Below are 23,064 nucleotides of genomic sequence, written 5' to 3'. Positions count from 1 at the left end.
AACTGGAGTTACTGGTGTTTGTGAGCAGCCTGACAAAGGCACCAGGAACTGAACGTGGTTCCTCTGCAAGAGGTGCACACAGTCTTAACTGCTGAGCCATCTCTCCAGACCCATCCAGACATTTGAAAAGTACAGGCATATAATGTATATGTTTAGAACTTACGGTTAAGACTTAAATGCCATATTCACTTTAGATACCATTAAAACTTAATGGAACAGGCCAGGCGTTGGTGGCACACGCCTTTAATCCCAGCACTTGGGAGGCAGAGGCAGGCGAATCTCTGTGAGTTCGAGGCCAGCCTGGTCCTGTCTCGAAAAAAAAACAAAAACAAACAAACAAATAAACCAAAACAGAACAAAAACTTAATGGAACATAGATGGTATGCAACTAAGTTACCCAGCACCCTCAGAGTATTGAACATGTGGTTAGTGCTTCATAAATATCCCTAGGCTAAACCCCTGTCAACATTTTTAATTGCTTAGATTTCAAAATGTGGCTTCATGACATCAAAGCACAAACATGTTTTTTTAAAGATTTATTTATTATGTATACAGTGTTCTGCCAGCATGTATGCCTGTATATACTTAATATTTAACCTTCACGACCAGATTTCACATCACTATATTTGAAAACTCCTTCAATAATTAGCAAAATATGGCTTGTAAATAGCATCAAATATTTTAAAACTATTTTTATTAATAAAATATAGCAGATCCTTGAATTGTATATATCTTCACTAATATAAAAACATTTAGGACAAAAGTATCTGTTCTGTTTCATTTATGTAATTTCTTTACTTGATTTTCCTCAAAATTATCTGTGATAAATACCTAGCAAAAACAGCAAGTTAAGGAAGGAAAGATTTATATTAGCTTTCAGTTCAGAGAAATTCAGCTCACGGCGACGGGGAAGACACGGAGGCACTGGGGGGCCGAATGCTGTGTCTGGTTGACCCCCTTTGCACTCAAACAGCACAGCCTTCGCATCCCCCCATGGGCCAGGGTCACGCTGGCAGTTTGGATGGTGCAGCCCCCATCAGTAAACAACGCCAAGAGAGTCAGACAACTGAGGGCCCTAAGCTAAGCATCTTGAAAGCGACTTGATAGCCTCTCTCTGTGCCTGCAGCAAATACATTGTGCGGACATCCACAGCCCATGCGCCTGCCAGAGCCTCTTCCCTCTGCAGCTTCAACAGGACAGCGTGGGAAGATTATGGTGCAGGTCCTCAGTAATGATTCCGTTATCACCCACTTTGAGATACTCACACCAACACAAGCACACAAATGCAACTGTTATGAAGACAGAGTAAAACCATCCTAAACTAGGGTTCAATCCCCCAACCCCACAAGAAGACAAAATCCAAAAAAACTTATGTGAAACATTTCTAAAATGTCAACCAAAGTAAATGCCCTCATAAAATGGACACCTAATTACCAGTCCTCTCAAGAAACAGTATATAATCAGAAATTGGAAAGGGAGTTGATCAAAACCCTAGGATAAAAACCATAGATTTTGTCACATTCATAGTATCTGTCAGCACCTTTAAACGTGCCTTTTGTTGGAATTTATGAACCCTGGCTTTCCTGACTCCTTTCGGGACAGTTATTTGGCGCTGTCTTTCTCTCAGCCCTTCCAAGCTGGCGACCCAAAAGGATGGGGACAGGGACCGCCTCCGGGACCCCGCGGGGACACGCAGGCAATTCGTCCAGGCGCCTCTAGAGGGCGCGGGAGTGCCTCATGGGGACGCAATGCGCATGTTCCACCCTCTCCGGCTGCCCTCCCTCCTTCGTTTCCGCCGGAAGCGCTCCCTGGGAGAGGCGACCGGAAGCACAGGCAGGATCGGTTGCGTAAATACGTTTGAAAGGCCCTATCAGCGCGACGGGCGGCCCGTTTGATCTGTGCGCCGGCTTGGACTGTGCGGATTCCAGGCTGTGAGCGGCCTGCGCCATGGATCCTAAAGACCAGCCGGATAACAGGCTGCTGCGGCATCTCCAGGAAAGCCGGAACCGTTTCCAGACGTTCATGCATCGGCTGATAGCGAAGGTGGGCTGGGCTGGGCTGGCCGAGGCGGGCAGCGGGCAGCGGGCGCGGGCAGCGGGCAGCGGCAGCGGCAGCGGGCGGGCGGGCGGGGATCCAGCGCCGAGGATCTGATCAGCAGCTCTCTTTCCCCGCAGTACAACCAGCCCTTTGAGGACGACCCTTTGGTGCAGATGTCCACGCTGACCTACGAGACGCCCCAGGGTACGGAACCTTCCTCCTCTTGGCAGTGTGCTAGAATGGTGGGGTCTAGAATTTGCAACGCGGCACTTGTTCCCCTCACTTTGCAACCGTGAGTTGCTGAGTTCCAAGTCATTTCTCTAAAAGCAATGCCCGGAGACACAGATGCAGCCTGAGTTTTTAAACGCCCGGCGCGGAAGCCCGAGCTAATTGCTTAAAGGCAGCACAGTGTCTCCGTAAAGTAAAAAGGACGTTGACAACCATGGGTACCGGAGTGCCTGCAAAGCCATTGGAACTGCTCGGCTCTCACGAGTTGTGCTGTGTAACTCGGACCCATCTGTTGTAGACAGTCCATCAGTCTGCCTCTCCGGAGCCATTTTATTAAATGTTGTGGACTGCCTTAAACCTTTGTTTTGTTTTGTTTTGTTTTTTCGAGACAGGGTTTCTCTGTGTAGCGTTGGAGCCTATCCTGGCACTCGCTCTGGAGACCAGGCTGGCCTCGAACTCACAGAGATGCGCCTGCCTCTGTCTCCCGAGTGCTGGGATTAAAGGCGTGTGCCGCCAACGCCTGGCACCTCTTGCTTGGATTCTTTAACTGGGGTGTGTTTGCATTTGATGAGGTTAGTTCCTTCCATAAGACTCATCATTTAGTAATAAAATCTGATTTCACATCACAGTCTGCCAAGAGTCTATAGAACCCACTCTTTGACAAGTGCAGTCTTTGCCCTTTGTCTTTTTGACTGTTCAAGGCACATGTTCAGTGAAAGTTTTACACAGAAACAGAAATAATACTGCAGCAGGTTGTTTTTTTGCTCTGGGTGGGATCTGGATACAGTAATACAGGGGTCTTTGAGGGTGCTGTCTGTCTGTAGGCTTCTCTGTGTTCTTGTGACTGTTCATGCAGGGGTGGGCAGCGTCTGGAATGTTTTGGACAGTCTATCTATCTTGAATAACACTCATTTTGTCCATGAAAACCTGATGTCAGTTATATGAGAACAACAGTGAAGTATCTGAAGAGTTTGAGACCATCCCGTGTTGGCATATAAAGGGCCCTCCCTGAGAACTGGCCAGCACATGGACTCCTAGGGCTGCAATTGTTAATAACTCTGCATCCTAGCAAGCTCGTAGCTTGTATTCATGCCATGAGTCCCAACGTCCCATTACTTAATCTGAGAGAGTCTTTGGCATGGCCTTTCCAAAGATGCTCCTGACCCTCCCTGTGCAATAGCATGAACCCCCATCAAAGACAGTGATTGTGGCAGCAGCAGCAGCAGGAATAGATTCATTTGCCTGTGTTGATGGTTCACCTGTGCCTGCACTTGTGAAGTTGTGAAGTCCAGTTTCAACCCTGCAGTAGAAGCCCCTTTTAAAAACCATTGCTGTCAAAGGTAGATTCCCACAGAGAGGGCCACTCAGCCAGGGCAGCAAAGCCTCAGTTTGACTCATGAACCCATATACTCAAGCATCGCTGTCTTCTGGAAAGACTGTGTTGTACAGTGATCAAGTGCAGTCAGCACCTCCCAGAAGTCACGTGCTGGCTCCTCTACATGAGTGGAGAGCCTGGGCTAGTCGTCTGAACTTCCTTTTCCTTTGCGTGTCTGTCCACAGCAAACATGCTAAGTCTCTGTTCCCCGTGGGCTTCTGGGTGGGTGTAGGAGTTACATGCAGATGGGTTGTGGGTACTAAATGGTGTCTCCTTGGTAAAAATCTGGAGCATAGAGAGTGCTGTGTAAATTTTTTTATGCTTCTGTTATAATACAGTCATCTCATACCTCAAAACCCACCATTCTTTCTTAGTAACTTTAGAAGGAGTATATTGCACAGGTTCTGCTAGCTAGTGAGTGACAGGGACGGTGCACTTGAACTCCAGAGTTCTCTGTATGCAGGCTTCTCTGTATTAGGCCAGTAGATTGCCCTAGGAAAGCCAAGGATGGGGTACAAAAAATGCCCTGTAAAAACCCTTGTTCTAAGCCAGGCAGTGGTGGTGCACGCCTTTAATCCCAGCACTGGGGAAGGCAGAGGCAGATTTATCTTTTTGAGTTCAAGGCCAGCCTTGTCTACAGAGTGAGTTTCAGAACAGCTAAGGCTAGACAGAAACCCTTGTCTCAGGGAGGGGGTGGGGAATGCTTGCTCTGTAAATGTATGGTATATGTGCCCCCTCTCCAGTCAATATGCATGTAGTATGTATTTAGAATATGAACTGTCCTTAGCGCTTCAGGTTAGTGCTGAAATCAGGTAAGCTGCTGCCTTCTGGGTAGGAGAGAATTGTCATTAATGATAGGTTTGTCCAACACTGCCAAAACCTGGATTGTTTTTAGTGTACAGCCTTTTGTGCCATCCAGCTTGGTTTTCTGTCAGTGCAACTGAGCATTTTGGATTCCTTCAATTGTCATCTTCATTTTTTTTTAAGGATTGAGAGTTTGGGGAGGAAAGTTGATAAAGGAAAAAAGCAAGGAACAAACTCAGGTAATTATCGTCAAGTTTACCTTTAATGCTTTACTGTAGTGTTGACTAAATCCCTGTGTGAGTGAGCCCTGAGGCCACTGCTGAGAGCTTCGAGAGACCCACCTCAGGTATTTCTTCTGTTGCCTGGCTCTTGTGTGCTAAATTTTCTCCATCGTAGTTCACAGGGCCCTCAGAACCGTCTCATGTGTGCCGATGCTGGACCAGATTGGGGACCTGCAGACTGTGTACTAGACCAGCTAGAGACTCCTTTGTTGGGGCCTTACAAAAAAAGACCAAATCTCATTTCTTTTGATAAAAACAATGGCCCTTTCATCCTCTGAAACCAGGAAGCAGAAGGATGAAGAGGCGAGAGTGCAGAATCACACACCCTTCTGCAGGGTTTCCCTGCACCAGGGCTCTACAGCTAGTGATTGAATACTGGTTTCCTGGATGGCATCAATAGTTTGCCTTCCTGCTGTGAGACTGTGTGGTTTTTTGCCCTGGTAATGACTATAAGACTGTCTGGTCTAAATGAATCTCGGGCAACCATGGTTCCTGGGGAAACCTTTTACCCACAATGGAACATCAAGATTAAGGTTACACAGCATTAATAGAAATTCTGAAACTGAGCTTCCTTGGTTGATTATTATAGCCATAGGAAGGCTAGAACACTTGGGTTAGCTGACTGCTGTGCATGTAATCACTGATACCATTTTAGTTCCTGTCTGTAAATGCACCTCATACACCTTTCTAGTTCATCAATAATGGGATCCTTGTCTTCACCAGCTGTTGTATAATCTGATTGCCTTTTTGTTTTTTGAGACACAGACTCACACTGTAGTTCAAACTAACATGGAACTTGCTGTGTAGCCCAGGCTGGCCTCAGACTGACATCAGTCCTCCTTTGGCCTCCTGGAATGCTAGGATTACAGCCATGTTCCATAGTTGTCTTTTTTTTTTCTTTTTCTTTTTTTTTTTTTTTTTTTTTTCTTTTAACTGCTGATCAGTTCCAAGGCATTTGGCCCTTGTACCTTCCTGTTCTGAATCAGGATCAGCATGCTCTGTCTGCAAAGATGTTGTAAGTGCTTCAGGATGTGCCAGCCATGTGTTTGTTATTGTTGTTCAGCTCTGTTATGAGAGAACCACCAGGGGGCGAAAGTGAACACATCTGTGGCTTGGCTTATTAAGCCTGCTACATGGTCCTCAAGGAGCAGCCTGCCCTACCCTCTGTGTCACCTTCACTCAGGGCCAGAGGACACATGACAGCCAGTGCTAGAATGGTAATTCTGGTAGCAAAAAAATTATTTATTTGAGGTGTTTGTTTAAAATGTAGGAGACCCTCTGCCTGAGGTCTGTAAAACTGCTGGAGCTTTTCTTAGGACTAGAAAAGTGGACATGCATAGCCTGTATTTACAACTGAGGACTTCTACAGTGTTGCTGGGGTTTATTATTGGTGATCTCCGCCCATGACCAAGTGTTTATGCTGATTCCAAGATTGCCCTCCTGAGGATGGTGGGAGACAGGAAGTTAAGATGGACTCCCCATTGCCCTGCACTGGTTTGTTTGGCATGGGCCCTCTTTGTAGGTGCCAGACAAACAGTAGTGGGTACTGAGGACCAGCTGCTTCCATGAATGTCAGAAGTTCTGCCCTTCAGACACTGGAAGCCATAAAATTTAAGCTGAAAACTTTGAGGTTTTAGCTTGCAGTGATGTCCCTGGAGGCAGGAGTCACTTAGTTTGGTGGTGATTGGCCACCTCAGGTTCCCTGGGCCCATCTGAAATCATGTAAGCAGCTTTCTGTTGAGTGCTGGCACTTACTAATAAGCACTTGTTGGCGCCTTCCTAGTGGAGCCTGGTGAACACAGGCCTTAGAGAGTGGAAGTGTCCTCCCCAGAGGAGTGACCCTTTGACTATACTCAGTGGCTCCACCCAGCAGGAACTGCAGCAGCCCCAGACACTACAATACTTGTAGATCCCAGGTCAGCCCTTTGGGTTCCTGACTTCTGCTGTAGCCTCTCCTTGACCAGTGGAATTTTCTACCATCTTCTGGAAGTCTTGAGGCCCTTCATTAAGCACATACAGGAAGATAATTGCAAAGCCGTTATTCCCCTGGTGTGTCCCACTAGGATTGTGAATGTGTTGATACACAGTGGCTAGAGATATGTTGTGACTTGATTAAGCTTGTATTTCTTGATTTTTATACCCCAAGGACTCTTCTATGAGGATGATTACCAGATTAAACAGGCAAGCTCCAGACAGCAGTGAGCATTTACAGCCCTGCATACAAGTCCCGGGAGATGGTAAGTGTTACCTTGTTAGAAAGGGAGGCTAGGGACGAGGCCAGCTTGTCTCCACTACAGCAGTTTACAGTGAGGTATCTCACTGTTAATGTTTTATGTATATTTCTTGTTCTCCTAGGTCTCTGGAAGATGGGGATCCATGTCGTGCCCACTAGTGTCAGCATTTAGCAGGTCTTAGGATTTGTCCCTAAGGATGATGGGAGCACCTGCTTCTATAGAAATGACCTCTTCCTTTCCCGCCTCTGCAGCCAGTATCTGTCTTTCCTTCCTCAGCTTCCTTCCCTTCCACAAGGCTTCCAGGCTGTGCTCTTCCTGTCTCCCCAGCTCCCTCCATTCAATCCCTTTGCAGCCAAATCACAGAAAAATACCCCCACTCCCTAGACATTCTGGCTGAAGCCTATCTTTAGAACTTTAGTCTGGAGCCCAGTGTGCTGACACACATCTTTAATCCAAGCACTTGCAAGGCAAAGGCAGGTGGAATCCTTGTAAGTTCGAGGCCAGCTAGATCTACACAGGGAGTTCCTGGCCAGCCAAGGCTACACAGTGAGTCCCTGTTGGGGAAGAGTGGAGCAAGCCTTTTTTTTTTTTTCTTTTTTTCTTTCTTTTTTTTCTTTCCCCAGGTGAGAGCAGGGAGAAGGTGGTCATGCTGCTTGCCAGGGTTCCTTGTTTACTGGGGATCCTAGCTCCACAAACCACTTAGATCCATCCCTCACCCCCACCCCCCAACTGCTTTAAGCCACTGAAAATGGTTTAAGTGGTGCCTTAGATGTTGGGGCCATGAGCATCCTGTTGGTGTTTTAGTGAATTATTTGTTAAAAAGATCTGTCCCTCGGCCTGATTAGCCACATTTATTGGTCCAGTGGCCCAGCCCCTGGCTGTGGGGCAGCAGATTGGAACTCCCATTATCCCGGGAGTTCAATTTGATGGGCAAGTCGTAGTGTATCAGATCTGAGGTCACTGAATTGGAGAATCTGCTGTTCCTGTTGTCCATTTGGATGTCTTTCTGGTCACAGGCACTAGACTACTGGCAATCATGGGCACAAGAGGAACATTTCCTTAAGATTTAATTTATTTAAATTATGTGAATGAGGCATCAGATTTTCCTGGAGCTGGGGTGGTTGTGAGATGCCCAACATGAGTGCTGTGAACTGAGCTCAGGTTCTCTGGAAGAACAGTAAGCATTCTTCTTTCTTCTTGGTTCTGGTTGGTTGGTTTTTTCTTTTGTTTTGTTTTTTGAGACAGAGATTCTTTGTGTAGCCTTGGCTGTCCTGGAACTGGCTCTATAGACCAGGCTGGCCTTGAACTCACAGAGATCCACCTGCCTCTGCCTCCCGAGTGCTGCTGGGATTAAAGGCGTGCACTACAGTCTTAACCCCTAAGCCATCTTCCCAACCCCAGGGGAAGGTTCTTAAGCCAACAGGGATCTTTACTGTAGCTGTCTCAAGTGATACATGAGATGGGAGATACATCCTGTGAGACCTTCAGGTGTTAAAACTTTCTCTACTTCTAGATTCAGAAAGCAGCGGAGCAGATACAAGCGCAGATGAAGAGGAGCGGCTGCCTGGCGCCTTGATGGTAAGAGAAGCTTCTAGTGACCCTATCAAGTACTGCTGCAGCTCCCAGAGAGCATGTGGCCTGTGGCAGCATCCCTCCTTTGTAGATGTCCCCCAAGACTCTGCTGCTACCCTCAGCTCTGGGCACCCTTTCACATCCTGAGACCAGGCTCCTCTTTCTCAGAGGCCAGTGCTCTGCTTGCTTCCACTGTTGGCTAAGCATAGACTAGTTCAGGAAGGTGCCCTTATGTATTGTTTCCTTTAGTGTCCCCAGGGTAGGAGTGACCTGCCTCCTTGTACCCTCTGATTCTCACTTCCCTGGTTGGTTGGTAGAGGTGACAGCCCTCACAGATGTCAGAAAGGGAGGTGTCAGGAGAGAATGGAAGAGCCAGGGCTCTCTTCTTAGTCAGCAGTCAGCGTGTTCTGATTGTCTCCAACTCCACCACTTTCTTTCTAGCAATGTCATTATAAACATCTTCAGGCTTGTGCACTTTGGATCCCTGATAAAGTCCCTGCAATCACACACTGGGCCTGGAAGTTCAAAGAGGCCATACCACTTTGTAACAGCAAATGTGGAAGAGTGACTTTGAGTAACTTCCTTTAGATAGTCAAGCACTCATGAACTTTCTGATTGTTCCAGAATTCACAAGGCTGGCATTCTGACTGAGTATTCTGACTTCTCTCTAATCAGCCTACAGTGCCTGGAAGCCCTTTGAAAAATGACTTAAGATGGAAGTACTTGACCCAGGTGGATATACTGCTTCAAGATGAGGAATATTTTAAGGTAATCTGTGTCTGTTGGTAAGACTCGACCAGATATTTTAGACAAATTGGGATGCAGGAGTTGGGATTTCAGGTGCTGTCCTCAGAGCCTGTAAAGGGATCTGAGTAATTATTTCCACATTTCTCACATGCTATCAGACTTTTTCTCTTCATCAAATACCTCAGGGGCCTAGGCAGCATCAGGGAAACTCAGGGAGTCATGCAGGGGGTGACTGGGATAGCTCTTCTCCAGTGGGGCCACAAACTCCAAGAGCAGCTGCAGTTCTTAGCTGCACAGGTGAGGAAATAGCAACCCCCACCCCCCACACCTTTCCTGGTGAGGCCTCCACTCCTGTCCCAGCCTGCTGCACCTGGTCTGAGGTGAATGAAAAGGAGGCAGCAGGCAGACTACAGGCCTCTCTCCTAGCACAGGTGCCCTGTACTTCACTGCAGTGCTTCCCCAGGCTTGTTCCTTACACAGCCCAAGACCACCTGCCATGGGCTGATGCCACCCATAGTGGGCTGGGCCCCCCTTTGTCCATTAGTAATCAGGGCCTGCCCACCTGATAAAGACTATTTCTCAGTTGGGATCCTCCTAAAGGTGATTGATTATAGGCTGTGTCAGGTTGATAGCTAACTATAACTAGGACAGCTGGTTTTGGAGGTTCCCCTATAGAAGTCACCTCTAGTTTCCCAGGTTCTGTCAGTGTCTTTCATAAAACAAAGGACATCCTAATACCCTAATGCCAGATGCCTAAGGAGTAATGTTAAATAACAAGTAATGCCTCCCCACTGTCGGCTGCAAGTTCCCATCGGGTTGATAGTCTTACTGTGCTGGTGGCCAGCTGAAGCCTGTTTGGGGATCCCTCAATCACTGTCCTAGGAATGCATTCTCCTAGCAGAGCAGGTGGCATCCTCCCGGCTCTTGCCTGATAGAGGACAGGGCTGGAATTCGGCCCAAGTTTATCTAACCTCTGCCCACTATCTACATGGCCTCTGGACATTCTGACGAATCCAAGTTGTCTTAGTTAGGGTTTCCATTGCTGTGAAGCGACACCATGACAGCGGCAACTCTTCTACAGGAAAGCATTTAATAAAGTAGTAACCTACAGTTTCAGTTTAGTCCATTGTCGTCTTGGCAGGAGCATGGGGATGTGCAGGTAGACATGGTGCTGAGGAAGGGGCTGTTCCATGTGGACATGCAGGCAACCGGAAGTAAAGTGTCTTATGGGCGTGGCTGGAGCTTACATGAACCCTCAAAGGCTGCCTCCACAGTGACATATGTCCTCCAGCAAAGCCACACTTCCTAGCAGTGTCACTTCTTTAGGGGCCATTTTCTTTTCAGAGCACCACACAAGTGTAACAGTAAATCATAGCCACGGATGGCTGAGCAGGGAGTAACTGCCAGAAAGGTGGCTGTGCCCTTGTGGACAGAATTCTCAGATTTTGGGCCACTGCTTCCCTCTGCGGCTTGAAGACTGACCATCAGCCACTGTGATGCTACAGTTACAGTGTGTGCTTGTTTTGACATCACCCAAGGGCTGTGTATTTTTAGGGAGAACCCAGCTCCATAAATCCAAGGTCTTAACACCCCAAACTATTACGATCATTGGCTCTGATTTCAGAACGCAGAAAAGAGAAATGGAAAAGACACACTCATGACTTTTGTTTCTTCCTCACGGGTCACACCACCCCCTGGTGAGTATGAGGGACTAATTTTACATGAACTGTGCCTTTCCTCTTTGGAGACTTGGGGCTCTTGGCACCACCTATGTTGAGTGTTGGATGTAGTATTCCATGTGGGTGCGCGTCTCAGCAGCATAAGCTCTTAGTGACGTGCATGTCCTAGAACAATAAAGACTACTTCAGGATGGTCTCGCTGAAGCCGAGGCTGTACTACAAATTTCCCCTCTGTGGTCATGATACCAGGTGCTGTATAGATCTTTGCCCTCGGTTTGAACATTTTGACTCCAGCATCACCTGAATAACCAGTGGCCATCCATGTTGTGTGTCACAGGTAACATTCATCATTGTTCCTTCACTGACCCTCCCTGGCACACATGTATGAACACAAGCAGTATTTTTTTTTTTTTTTTAATTTGGCTCATGTTTGTAATTCCCCTAAATGCTTCACATGTACTTTCCAAGAACCAGGTGATTCTCCATGACATAGCAAGTTTAGAATGTGCCAGAAACTTCTCATTGGCATGATAAAATTTTACCAACTGAGCCACAATGTCCCTTGTAGCCATTTTTGTCCTTTTAGCAGTTGACCCTCTCAGATGGCACCCATTGCATTTAGCAACTCCTTGAGTTGCTATCACTGTTGTTTCTCTTAGGATCACCTGGCTTGAGTGCTCCAGTTGGGTTTTTCCTGTTTCTGTAGGTTTGATTTTACTTGTTAAAAATCCATGAAATAGTCATGTAACACAGAAGCCAAAGCTGCACCATGCACAGCAACATGTCTTCCCAGCCGTCCTATTGAGGTCAGGAGTTTGGGGTGACTTACAGGCTTTTGTTCTGCGAGTGTGTGTGTGTTCTGGTGCCACAGACCACAGAGGCCACAAGAGGACATCAGATTCCCCTGGAGTTGGAGTTACAAGCATTTGTCTGTTGCCCATTGTGGGTGCTGGGAACCGAACTCTGGTGCGCTGGAAGAGCTGCAAGTCATCTCTCAGTCCCCTCTGTTGGCTTCTTTTTTTGATTGAATGTGTTTATGTTTGTATTATTTTCCTTTCTAATTAGTTTTGAAAGGTTTTATCCATGTGTGTATTGTATTGGCTTTTGGGCCAACAGCTATCTCTAAACACTGTGAGGAAGAGCAGACTCTTGCAAAACTGGAATGAAAAGTCAGAATCTAATTGTGGTTGCTAAAATAAAATCTCCCAAGGAGAGTATGCTTACCATTTCCAGGGTTTTATTTTTTTGTGCTGTTTTAAACTATCATGGTTGTGATTACCTCTTGAGCTCCCCGATCTTCTGTGAATATGGACTAGTTGAACCTTGGTTTACCCTGACTTTGTATATTTTTCTCCCAGGATGCCAGGATGGTATCTCTGAAAAGAGCTTTGGTAGCCCTCAAGTGTCGGCTTCATCTTCCAGAGACTGGAGTACCTCAAACCCTTGCCAGGCTGACATGACCATTATGCCTAGAAATGACAGCTTCTCCTTTCTAGGGACCAGCAGCAGCAGCTTAAGCAGCCAGCCCCTTGAGGTTGATAACATTTGCGATGTGACAGTCAGTGATATGTATGAAGGCATGATGTATTCAATGAGTAGGCTGCTGAGCTTAAAGCCATCGTGTATAATCTCCACCAAGACCTACATCAACCAGAACTGGAACCCCAGGAGGAGGCTGTCACAAAAGAGCAGGGTGCACATGAATAGGACATACAGCCACAGAAGCAAGCCCTTTCAGAGGAGCTCCAAGAAGGGGCCCTCTTCAAAGCCAGGGAAAGAGGTATTAAGAGACTGCAAGAATTTATTACACACTGCTCCCAAGACAGACTTAAAACTGGAAAGGGGATCTCTTGAAGGGAGCAAACTCCAAGTCTATAAATTCAATCCAGCATGGAAGGAGCTTCAGGTGATGCCTCAGAAGTATTTAGACTTAAACACAGCAAACTATCATGAGCAAGAAAATAGAGTGAAGACATTACAATGGCTAATTTCACCTGTTAAAATAGTTCCCAGACCAGGGATGCTTCCAAGTCAAGCAGAAAAGTGGTATAAGGAAATTGAAATGAAATTTGACAAACTTCATCAGGAATGTAGCCTGTCTTCTGAGAAACAACTTCCCCTGGCTGGCCCCACAGAGTCCTGGGCTGTAGATGTGTACAGAGGTACTTCTAGAAGCCCAGGCAGCCCCCAGGGCATAAAAACACACAGGCTGAGTTCACCTTTCAACAGAGGAAAGAAGAGGTCAAGTGAGGCTTTTGAAGACATAAGTGAAATGTCTGTCAAAGCGGATAGCTGTCTCCCAAGTGGCCATCCCACTCTATTACCATTGGGGGGCAACACCTCGGCTGGTCTTTTTCTTCAAAGACATAATTTTGGACCAATCAGAAAGGCAGTATCACCCAGTACAGCTAATTCAGTACCATGGACAAGCCCCTGGGGCCATGGGAGGAATCGCTATGATGAGATTAAGGAAGAATTTGATAAGCTTTATCAGAAGTATTGCTTGATGTCACCTCCTCAACAGGTGAAAATGACCTCATGTGTTACAGTATCTTCGAAGAAAGCTGGGGCAGCTGTTCCTAGTCAGACGGAGGACTTAAGAAAATTAAATCCAGACTCTGGATTCCAGAGTTCCCCAAAATTGTCAGCATCTGGCTGGAACATAAGAAAACCACAGGACTCAATTCCAGTTGAAGCTCAAATGTCTGCACGGACTGCTGGTGCTGTCATGAGAGACCCTCGCTTCCCAACAAAGAGGCGCAAGTTGTCATACCCCCCAACGTGTGCACACTAGACCACGTCTCAGGACTCCTCAGGAGCAGCAGGCAAAGCAATGCCCTGACCAGAAAAGCAGGCCATCCCTGTGTGGCCTGACTGCTGATAAGGTCTTCCTGTCTGTTGGGCATGATGTCTACGTGTAAGGAGTAGCTGTTGAGGTGCAAGACGCTGTGGCAGACATTTGTGTTTCTCTTGCTGGAGATGGGACTCAGGGTATCACACTTGCTAAGCAGTCTACCGCTGCATCTCCCTCCCCATAGCCACTCCGCCCCTTCCCAGCCTTCTCCCCTGCCCTGCATCACTGTCATCTCTGTCTTTTAATGGGGAATGTTAGTGGTGCCCTGGGCTTCCCCAGCCACCCAGTCAAGCTCAACCATTATTGTGTCTCCTGACCATATTCGGGGGGATCCTCAATGGCATTCTTTCTCTTAATTGTGATTATTTGCCTTGTCTCTGCTCCCCTCACCCACATCTTCACCATCCTAACGTCTGCCTCTATGTAGTGGTGCCTTTGAGCACTCACCCATGCTTCACCAGGACATGGTTTAGACATTGGTAAGTCCATGGACGTGGAGCATAACTAAGAACACTTGACTTGACCTTTGGAGTTCTGGATTTTTTTTTTTTTTTCAATTTGGCTTTTGAGACAGGGTCTGACCTTGGACTGACCTTGGCCCCACTATATAATCCGGGTGGCCTTGAGTATCCTGATCCTCCTGTCTCCGCTTCCCAAATGCTGAGATTATTTTTGCTTTCTAATTTATTTTCATGAGTAAAATACTTTATGAACTAGATCTTCCTGGTTGAACTTTCAGGAAGGGACCTGCCTAGGATCAGACCACAAATGACACCACAAGGAGTAGGACCAGATATGCAAAGGAACCCTGATCCTAGGTGCCGTGCCAACTGGGTCTCTGGCTGCCTCCTATGGCAGATGCCCCTGCCAGGGTGCACTCACCAACAGTCTCCTTTGCTCTTGGTCTTGAGTTCTTTAACATGATGGAATTTCCCACCAGGAACATAAACCTTTATAAGTGCCGTCGAGTAGAAGTTAGGCATTCAGTGGCTGACCTTGAAGCACCATTGAGATTATACTAAGAATTGTTTTTTCATCAATCGTGATGGAAAAGTGATTTTTATTAGGTAAATCCAAAGTTTAAAAATCTTGCCTCTAGTTCTTAGATGGTGGCTCTGGCTCTGTCACTGTGTCACCCAGGCTGACCATAGATGGCACCTCAAGCATGCAGCACCACTACTGTTCTGCCTTTGCTTTGTGTGTCGCCCTGCTTGAAGTGTCCGCCCTTAATGTAGCTCTGGGGCAGCTGGTGCCATGGGAAGTACCTGATATTAATTTGCAAATAAAGTTATGCAGTTAGCATTTTCAGTGTCAATCAGTCCTGTGGGCCCATTTATCTCATTTTTTTTCTCATTTAGACATGCTTTCTAGAACATTCTTCACATTTTCTGTTTTGTTATAACATCACTTTCTTATGAAACCTATATTTGAGCCTCAGACACAGTGATCCTTGAACCCTAACCACACAGTGACTTTTGAAGTAAATAGGACTGTCGGGTCTTTAAAAGAGACAGCTCTCTGAAACCACCTTAAATTCACCTACAAGAAGTAATTCCAAGGTCTTGTCTTGATGCTTTTAAAAGAGATTTGAAATATTTCGGAGGTATTTCCAGTTGCTCTTGTAGCCATGCAATATCCATGAGGCCTACTGAGGTGGGTTCTGGTTGCCAATAGCTGGTTTTGTTTGTTTTGTTTGATTTTTCGAGACAGCATTTCTCTGTGTAGCTTTGTAGACCAGTCTGGCCTCGGAACTCATAGAGATCCTCCTGCTTCTGCCTCCCCAGTGTTGAGATTAAAGGCGTGCGCCACCACCGCCCAGCTGCTGGTAGCTGTTTTTAATGAACAATTTCCCATGTATTGTGACAAAACCCATGTGCCAACCCTTCAGTGACAGTTGTTGGTACCCTGCTACCGTGTGAATGTTTCAATGTAAAACCGAAAGCCCTGTTTTTTTCCTGTCCCTCCCTCAGCAGGTTTCTCTCAGGCCTCCAGCCAGGACCAAATTTGTAGTGCCTATGACTCTGCTCTGGCCACCCAGACAGTTTACCATGAGCTGGGCGGTTTACACAGCCAAGTTGCTAGTAGTGGACTGTTAAAAGGGTAGAAGGCTGAGATGAAGGCATATGCTTGGCCGGTTCTGCTCAGGCAGGCTGGCTTGGATTTGTCTGGGCTTCATCTGGACTTGAAGGACTTAAGTCAGTGAGAACTTAGATCCTGACACCCTGTAGGAGGCTCATGATTCCTTCAGAACATTTTAGCAGTTCTTACAGGCTTAGGCACTCCCAGGGCAGGCATAGCCTCTGCACCTCTAGACCCTTCTTTGGGCCTGCTGCTTCCTGAGAACTCTGGTCTAGTATCACCTAGTGGAAGAAGCTGGGCTGGGCTTGACAAAGGTAGAAGTCAGTGTAGAAGATTTGCTGACAGAATGGCTAACTGGTAACTTCTGGTTTTAACTCACATAAATAATAGTTTTGCTTCAAGGGGGTTCACATTTGACAGGAGCTTGCATATGCGGGTGCTGTGGTTTAAGTGTCTCCCACAGGTACATATATTGGAAGAGTGTCCCCAGGGTTGTAACACTGGTAGGCGTGTGTACCTGTTGTATGGCGGGTTTCTCTAACTGAGTGGAAATTTTTCCTCTTGGAAAGGATTAAGGACTTTGTCCTAGAACTTTGTTGAGTTCTCATGATGGTTATAAAAGCCCAAGCTTGACTTCACTTGACTCTAGCTTTCTGCTACAAGCTGCAGGATTAGGTAGCAATTATTTGACCATCATTTTATAAGGTCAACGCATCAGAATCAAGGAATCTGTTGGAGGATTAAACCCAGACGTAAGGCATGTTGAAGTTACTGCCCTTCGACCCTTCGAATGAATTGGCTGTTTTCTTCCTGTAGATTTCTTGCTGTAGCTTATTCCCATCTGTTACAAATTTCAGACTTGTTTCCCACAGTTCAGCATTATTTGATCATTTATTGGGCACAATTTCCCGTATGCTTTTGGAGTATATTGATAGCATCCCCTGCTTATGTGTGAAAACAGTCACACGATCAAAGTTTCCCATAACCAGGTCTTTGTGTCTTCCTCCAATGTAAACATAGAGCTATGCCTTCCTGCAGTTATCTTTATTGGCGAGCATTTGGTCAGCATTAAGTGTCCAGGCAAAAGTATTTCAAGGACATGGGATTACTGCTGCCTAAAACTGTTTATTCATAGCCACTTAGATAGCTAGAAAATAAGCATGCCCTGGTTTTACCTTGCTTGCAGAGAAGAGAAGGGGTAACCTAAACCTCACACTAAATGATTTTTAATTCCTTGTCTTTACCTTCACCTCGGTTTATTAACCCAAGATTTTAGCTTAGAGATTTATTGCTTAGAATAACTAGAAAGGTAATCAGCCATTTGCTCGTCCTCAGAGAAGTAAACTTTCCTACAGACCTGCACCTTGTGGCCAGGGCAGCTATAAGGTGCCAGGTTCCTTTTCTTGTGGGAATTAGCTTAAATCCTCTTTGTTCTACAACCTTGAGCAATAGGTGCTATCCTTAGGCCTAAAAAGCTTCTTTTAGCAGCTGACCGTAGCAAAAGTGTGGCTGCAGACCAAAAGCTGCACCTATTTATAACTGCTGCTTACACAAATTGCCTAGCTACTGACGACTCTTAACCCGCCCTTTGTAAAAATGGAGCTGGAGAGCCACTTGGAAGCAGCCCATGGAGAAAAAAAAAAAGTTTTTACCTTACTCATGAAATCTGCTGATTAATAGAATTTTAGCTTAATACTTAGCCACACGTACATAAGCACACGATTTCTCCCTTTTATACTCCCTTGTTGATTTATTCCCTAGGTGACCTCATCATGGAGCCTTTACTGACCACTCTTACCTGGTGCCATATATCATAGCTAACAGTTATTCTCCTGTGTGTGAATCTTATCTACCTTGGTGATCTCACATTGCATTGCCAAAAGAATTATTGTTGTAAATGTGTATATGCTGGTACCCTTGCTGTAGAAAAAGAACTATTGTAGAGCAATAAAGAGATGGATAGAAAGATGTGCTGTGAGCAGATTCTTGTCCTTAGCCCTCAGATTCTAATTCCTTCGCTTATTGTAGCATCTCCTTTGGATCCTGAGAGGGGTTTTTAAGGCTGGCCCTTAAAAACCTTCAATAGCTTTACATTTTTTTGCAAGTGGTGCCTGCTCCTTCCCCAATTATTCTCACATCCACTACCCAGCCTTCACCAAATCTGTTGTCTGTTCCTTGACCTTGAGTTTCCAACACTGAATTGAACCTTTTTATATAGGGCCCAGCCCCCAGTATTTTGTGTTAATGATATGAAACTGGTGGGTGCCATATGGACTCTCATATCTGGGTAGCTTGTTCCATTGTCCTGGATGTCTGGAGGGATGCACATGTACATAACCCTGTTTGTGGCACACACTTAGAGGCCACTTACAGAGAGTGGGTACAGTCTGCCTTCAACTTGGCAAATAGTCTTTGTAAATGACTCCACAATGTAAACAGCTACCACTCCGTGCCCTTTAGTGCTCTCTGCTGTGGTGACAAACACTGTTTGCCTTCATTCTTTGGGTTGGTTAGTTGGATGGTTGATTTGGCGGGGGGGGGGGGGGTTGTTTTAAGGTGCTAAGAATGGAACCCAAGCTTCATGCTTGCTTGATGAGCACTGACATAGACCCATGCCCCAGCCTGTTCTCTGACTTGAGTTTGAGCATGCTGCTCTAGGGACCCTGACTTCCTGCAGGCTCTCAAGGCACTGACTGTTCTATTCAGCTCTGTTGGTGTGGGTTTACTCTGGGTCCACATGAGCCCATCTAATGTTATTCAAATCATAAATAACATCCCCTCTGATTTGTTAGATTTCTGGTATTATGCCTTATTACATTTTGCCAAAGCTAGAGAGCTTAAACCTTTTACTCTTTTGAATTCTATTACTTTTTAAAAGAAAATCCATATCAGAAATGGGACATTTTTCTCAGTTCTGCAGGTCACCTTTTGGCCTATAAGTGTTCTACACAGGTGGGAGGGGAGCACAAGGCACATGTGTGTGGATATGTTCACGACATCTTGGACCATTGCACAAGTGGCTCTGGAGTTATTAATACCAACCTATTGCTGTTTTCAGTGGGAGCCAAAAAAGCTACAAAAACCACCTGTAGTGAGAGGCCTCAGCAAGTGAGTTGCTTTGGACCGGGTGAGTGTCTCTCTGGTCGGGAAGAGGAGCCCTCTGAAGTTCTGCCTTCAATACTTTGCCTGTCCTGGCCTCAGCCTAGACCACTCTGTTACCAGGCCAAGGCTGAGGAAGTCTGTCCCTGTTCTCACCTCTTCCCTTTGCAGGTTTCCCACCAAACTGGTTTCCAGGCCCCACTGGACTCCTGTTCCAGCAGCCCAAACATTCCTTGAAAACCTCAGGTCTCTGGGAAGGGTGAGGGTAAGCTTTGAATGTGTCTTCCCAGGGGAAGCTCCCCAGGGTATCGTGGTTAGCTATGGATGCCTCTGCCTTTCGCTTTAGGAAGGAGGTCCCTGGGGAAAAGCTGGACAGTTGCACACCCCTGCCCCCCCCACCCCGCTGCTTGGTACCATGCCTCGATGTGGGTGCACATTAGCACATATGGGAGAGCGCTGCATGGCCACACCCACAAAGGCTCAGCTGAGGATGAAGAGGTCTTCAGGGCTGGAGCTGCCCATTGCCCCTTCCTTGGTTGGCTCTGGGATGCGCAATCCATACAGCCATAAATCTGCATTCCAGAGAGCAATGGAGGTATATTTCATTAGGAGAAGAGGGATGGATACTCATTCTTTTACAAGGTTTTTTCTTTTTCCTACAAATGAAAAAACGATTTGCCTTGCCATGGGCAGATGTGACACTGAAGTTTGCATCTTACAGCGGGCCTCTTAGGGCAGTCCTCTAGGTGAAGCCAAGAGCCAGTGCTGATTGCAGCTGTCCAGGACTTTGAGCGTCTCCAAGGCTGCCCTCCTGACCCCAGCATCAGAATCTAGCTGTAGGTCCTGGAGCGCTGAATAGAAAAGAACAGGCCTTCTGGTCAGGACCACGTGAACTCTGCACATTGTTGTAGACTGAGGCAGGCTGACATCAGCAGGGACACCCCCTGGGAACCTCCTGGTGTGGAGTCAAAAGTGGGCCATGGGGTTAAGTGTTCCCACACTCTCCACAGACCTGTCAGGACTCCTGACACCACCAACAGGGACAGGTCTTGGCTGTGGGATTGGGGCAGAGGCAGCTGAAGTATCTGAGAATGGGCACGGCATGAACTCCGCCTATCAAATGGTCCTCCTGGAAATCTCCCCCTACGTGCAGTCTCTTAAGGTCCAGGTACTCCCTCTTCCCCAAGCAACTCACAGCCAAGGGTTGCCAGCCCTCCCCTAGCATGGTCTCGAAGTGTCAGTGAGCCATAGACTTGTACAACTGAGTCTACACTACTTAACAGTTCCGAAGCCCCACAAGGTCCATCTTCTTCAGAAAATGGGCAGACAGCTGCTTCATGATAATTCCTGAAATGACAGACACAGAGGCACTCCTTACACCAGGGAGAGATCAGCAGGCACACAGTTCTGCCTCCCTCATGCAAGAGGCACAGGCTGACCTATAAAGACATGTTTTGCCAGGCAGAAATGTATAGTGAGCACCCTTATCCAAGATCAAGCAAACATGAAAACCCAGGAGCTAGTAGACCAGTACCGTGAGGTAGTCCGAGGCTCTCATCCTTGCCCAGGCACTTGTCTCACCATCCAGGCCTGGGTTTGACTAAGTGGCTTCAAGGCTCACCCTGAGTCTGAGCATGTCCGTCTACTCACCTGCCAAGGCGCAGGCAGAGATTCTGATGCTTGACAAGTTACTCTTCATGAAGATCGTTGTTTCCACCAGGAAGCCACAGAGAACAATGGGCTTTTTCTGGGCCTGCAAAAACAAGTGCCACATGGCTGTGGAGGGTGAGATGAGGACAGGCTGCTCACAAAGAGCATTCCCATCTGAGGAATCAGTGCTTGCACATGGAAGGCTTGGCTAGAGGGGACAAGGACCCTTCCCAGCACCACACAGCAGGGTAGCCAGGCCCAGTAATGGCCCTTAGCTCTTGGTTTCATTATCTGACTCTGTAGCACCCATTGAATGTGTTTCTGAACCTGTCTGTCCAAAACACAAGCCACTGGCTACACATGGCCCTTGAGCATGGGAACATAGCTGATAGCAATATCAAGGACCTTCCAGGACTTGGAAGGTTGTACCAAAAAAAAATTTTTTTTTACCTTGATCACATACCAAAATGATCATAATCTGGTTACTTGGAGATAAATAAATTCTACTGTCAAAATTAACTTTTTTCTCTTTACTCTCTTTACTGCCACTTTACTGATTGTGGCAGTTAGAAAAAGTTAATGTGGGTAGCCTTGCATTGTCCCATTGGGTATTTCACAGTAAAAGGTGAACATGGGGTCATAAGCCCAACCTTGTCCCCCCTTGGCCTCCTCACCAGGACGGAGCACATGTTTGTCTGAAAAACTGTCATCTGGTCATTGATGCTGTCATTGCTGTGACCAAAGGAGCTCTCCAGGGACTTCCAGCCCCAGAAATGCACACACTGAAACATGGTAGCCAAACATGCCTGAAGGGACGCAGGGCACAAGACAGCAGCAGAGACGTCAACAAGCAAGGCGCTGAGTGGCGTCTCACCTGAGGAGTGAGAGGGCCGCCCCAGAGAGGTCTCCAGAGCAAAGAAGAGCCAGGCTGGAGGCTCAGGGAGCTCACTCATGCATCTGTAATAAGCCCTTGGGGGACAGGTGCCCCTCACATGCCCCTTCAGCCAACACCTTTGCCCTGATAGCCGCCCTGCAGGAGATGGAGCCAGGAGCACATTTGGATGGGCAGGCCTCTTACTCTACCTTCTCCCATCCCATTCCTCCCACTCCCAGAGATGTGACAGACCAAGCTGGACCCTCTCCTCAACTCCTAGCAGCCCTACCATGGGTATACCCACAGGGACCTGTGAGGGGAGGTTTAAGACAAATTTTAAATGGGACCAAGTCCAGGTACCTCAAAGTGGCCTGCAACGGACTGAATATTCTAGACGGAAAGGAACTAGACCCTAGCTGTTGGCAGTGACTAGAGCAAAAGGGAGCCATAGCACGCCTACTCACAGAGCCAGCTTTCATGAGCTCCCTTTAGGAGCCACCAGGATGATTGCTGTCCCAGCATGCATAAGGGATAGGGCAGATGGAGGGAGAGTAGAGAATCCAGAAGCTCACTGAGCCAGCAGAACTAAGGCACTTTTCCCCTTGGCACTGCAGCCCCAGAGCACAGGACACAGACGAGGGTGTGTGTTACCTGGGCTACACTGGGGCAGGGGTCCTGGCAGTGCAGCATGAGAGAGACCCAGCCTCTCTTCACCTCCCCTTTGAAGAAATGCTTCTTGGAAATCCCAACCACCTTCGCAAGCTTCCCGAAGAGGATGAAGGCCTTCAAACGTATCAGCTCGCTCTCCTGATACCAAAAGGTACAAGTGGACTGGCATGAGGAAACCAGGTAAAACCCCAGTGCCCACCCCCCCCCCCCGGCCTCCGTGGACCATTCCAATGCCTTAGTTTCCACAGAGCTTCCTGTAGCCTTTCATCAGGACAGTCCCTCCTTCCTCAGGGCTCATGTAACATGCAAGACATCCGGCTCGCTCTAGCTTGGGAGTCCACCCCAAAGGCATGTGTGGAACACAAACAAATGGTTTGTGTGGAATTATGAACACAACTGTTGCCTGCCCAGCTCCAATCTCCACAGGTACCCAGAAAGTATTCGTGAGCTGTAAGATTACTGGGCACTCTTCCCTCCTTGCAGGGTGGACTCACCCGAGCCCTCAGATTCTAGGGTGCTGATTCTAGGGCTCTTAACGTATGGCATGGTTGTTACAAGGACCCCAAGATCAGCCAAGGAACATTGAAAGACCACCAGCACACCATGTAGGACCAGCTTATTCTGCCCCAAGGCACATCTTTTCTTCGTGATTTGAGCAAACAGAGTGTGCTGTGGCTTGAATGTGTCCCAACCTAGAGTCCATGTGTTGGAAGCTCTTAGTCCCCCAAACCATACATAGATGGCATTTGGAGGTGGGACCTTTGGAGGTAATAACCATTAGATTCTGAAGGTGGCATTCTCACAGTGGCCTTGGTGGCCTTCTAATAAGAAAGGATCCAAGCTAGCTCACTCCATCTCATCCTGTGGTGCCTCAGAAGGTCC

General features: G+C 47.2%; 2 protein-coding genes across 7 annotated transcripts in view; one reads left to right on the top strand and one right to left on the bottom strand.

Moving 5' to 3' along the window:
• The first annotated feature begins 1,822 nt into the window (after nt 1-1,822).
• Hjurp (Holliday junction recognition protein) lies at nt 1,823-17,858 on the top strand. 6 transcript variants are annotated; one of them, XR_004768725.1, is made up of 9 exons: nt 1,823-2,043; nt 2,175-2,241; nt 4,628-4,683; nt 6,872-6,962; nt 8,473-8,537; nt 9,207-9,299; nt 10,903-10,975; nt 11,664-11,763; nt 12,316-12,446. XR_004768725.1 is itself a non-coding variant. In XM_027397500.2 (8 exons), exons 1-8 carry the CDS (start codon nt 1,948-1,950, stop codon nt 11,215-11,217), a joined length of 552 nt encoding a protein of 183 aa, XP_027253301.1. In that variant the 5' UTR covers nt 1,824-1,947; the 3' UTR covers nt 11,218-11,300. The 6 variants fall into 6 exon arrangements, 5 of the variants coding, with proteins under 5 accessions (XP_027253301.1, XP_027253302.1, XP_027253298.1 ...); XM_027397500.2 differs by lacking the exons at nt 11,664-11,763; nt 12,316-12,446 and adding an exon at nt 11,207-11,300 and having other exon boundaries at nt 1,824-2,043; XM_027397497.2 differs by lacking the exon at nt 11,664-11,763 and having other exon boundaries at nt 1,828-2,043; nt 12,316-17,858.
• A 1,860-nt stretch (nt 17,859-19,718) lies between these two features.
• Mroh2a (maestro heat like repeat family member 2A) overlaps nt 19,719-23,064 on the bottom strand; it is a 35,885-nt gene continuing 32,539 nt past the window's right edge. The window contains exons 37-41 of the mRNA XM_027395989.2: nt 22,165-22,320; nt 21,314-21,445; nt 20,640-20,742; nt 20,271-20,336; nt 19,719-19,840 (exon numbers count right to left, since the gene is read on the bottom strand). Of these exons, the coding sequence (XP_027251790.1) occupies nt 19,719-19,840; nt 20,271-20,336; nt 20,640-20,742; nt 21,314-21,445; nt 22,165-22,320 (579 nt within the window). The remainder of the gene's footprint in view (nt 19,841-20,270; nt 20,337-20,639; nt 20,743-21,313; nt 21,446-22,164; nt 22,321-23,064) is intronic.

Source organism: Cricetulus griseus, chromosome 2 (genome assembly GCF_003668045.3).
Source record: "Cricetulus griseus strain 17A/GY chromosome 2, alternate assembly CriGri-PICRH-1.0, whole genome shotgun sequence".
Classification (NCBI taxonomy): domain Eukaryota; kingdom Metazoa; phylum Chordata; class Mammalia; order Rodentia; family Cricetidae; genus Cricetulus; species Cricetulus griseus.
The sequence above is the reverse complement of the archived record's forward strand: the minus strand, read 5'-3'. Positions and strand labels throughout refer to the sequence as shown.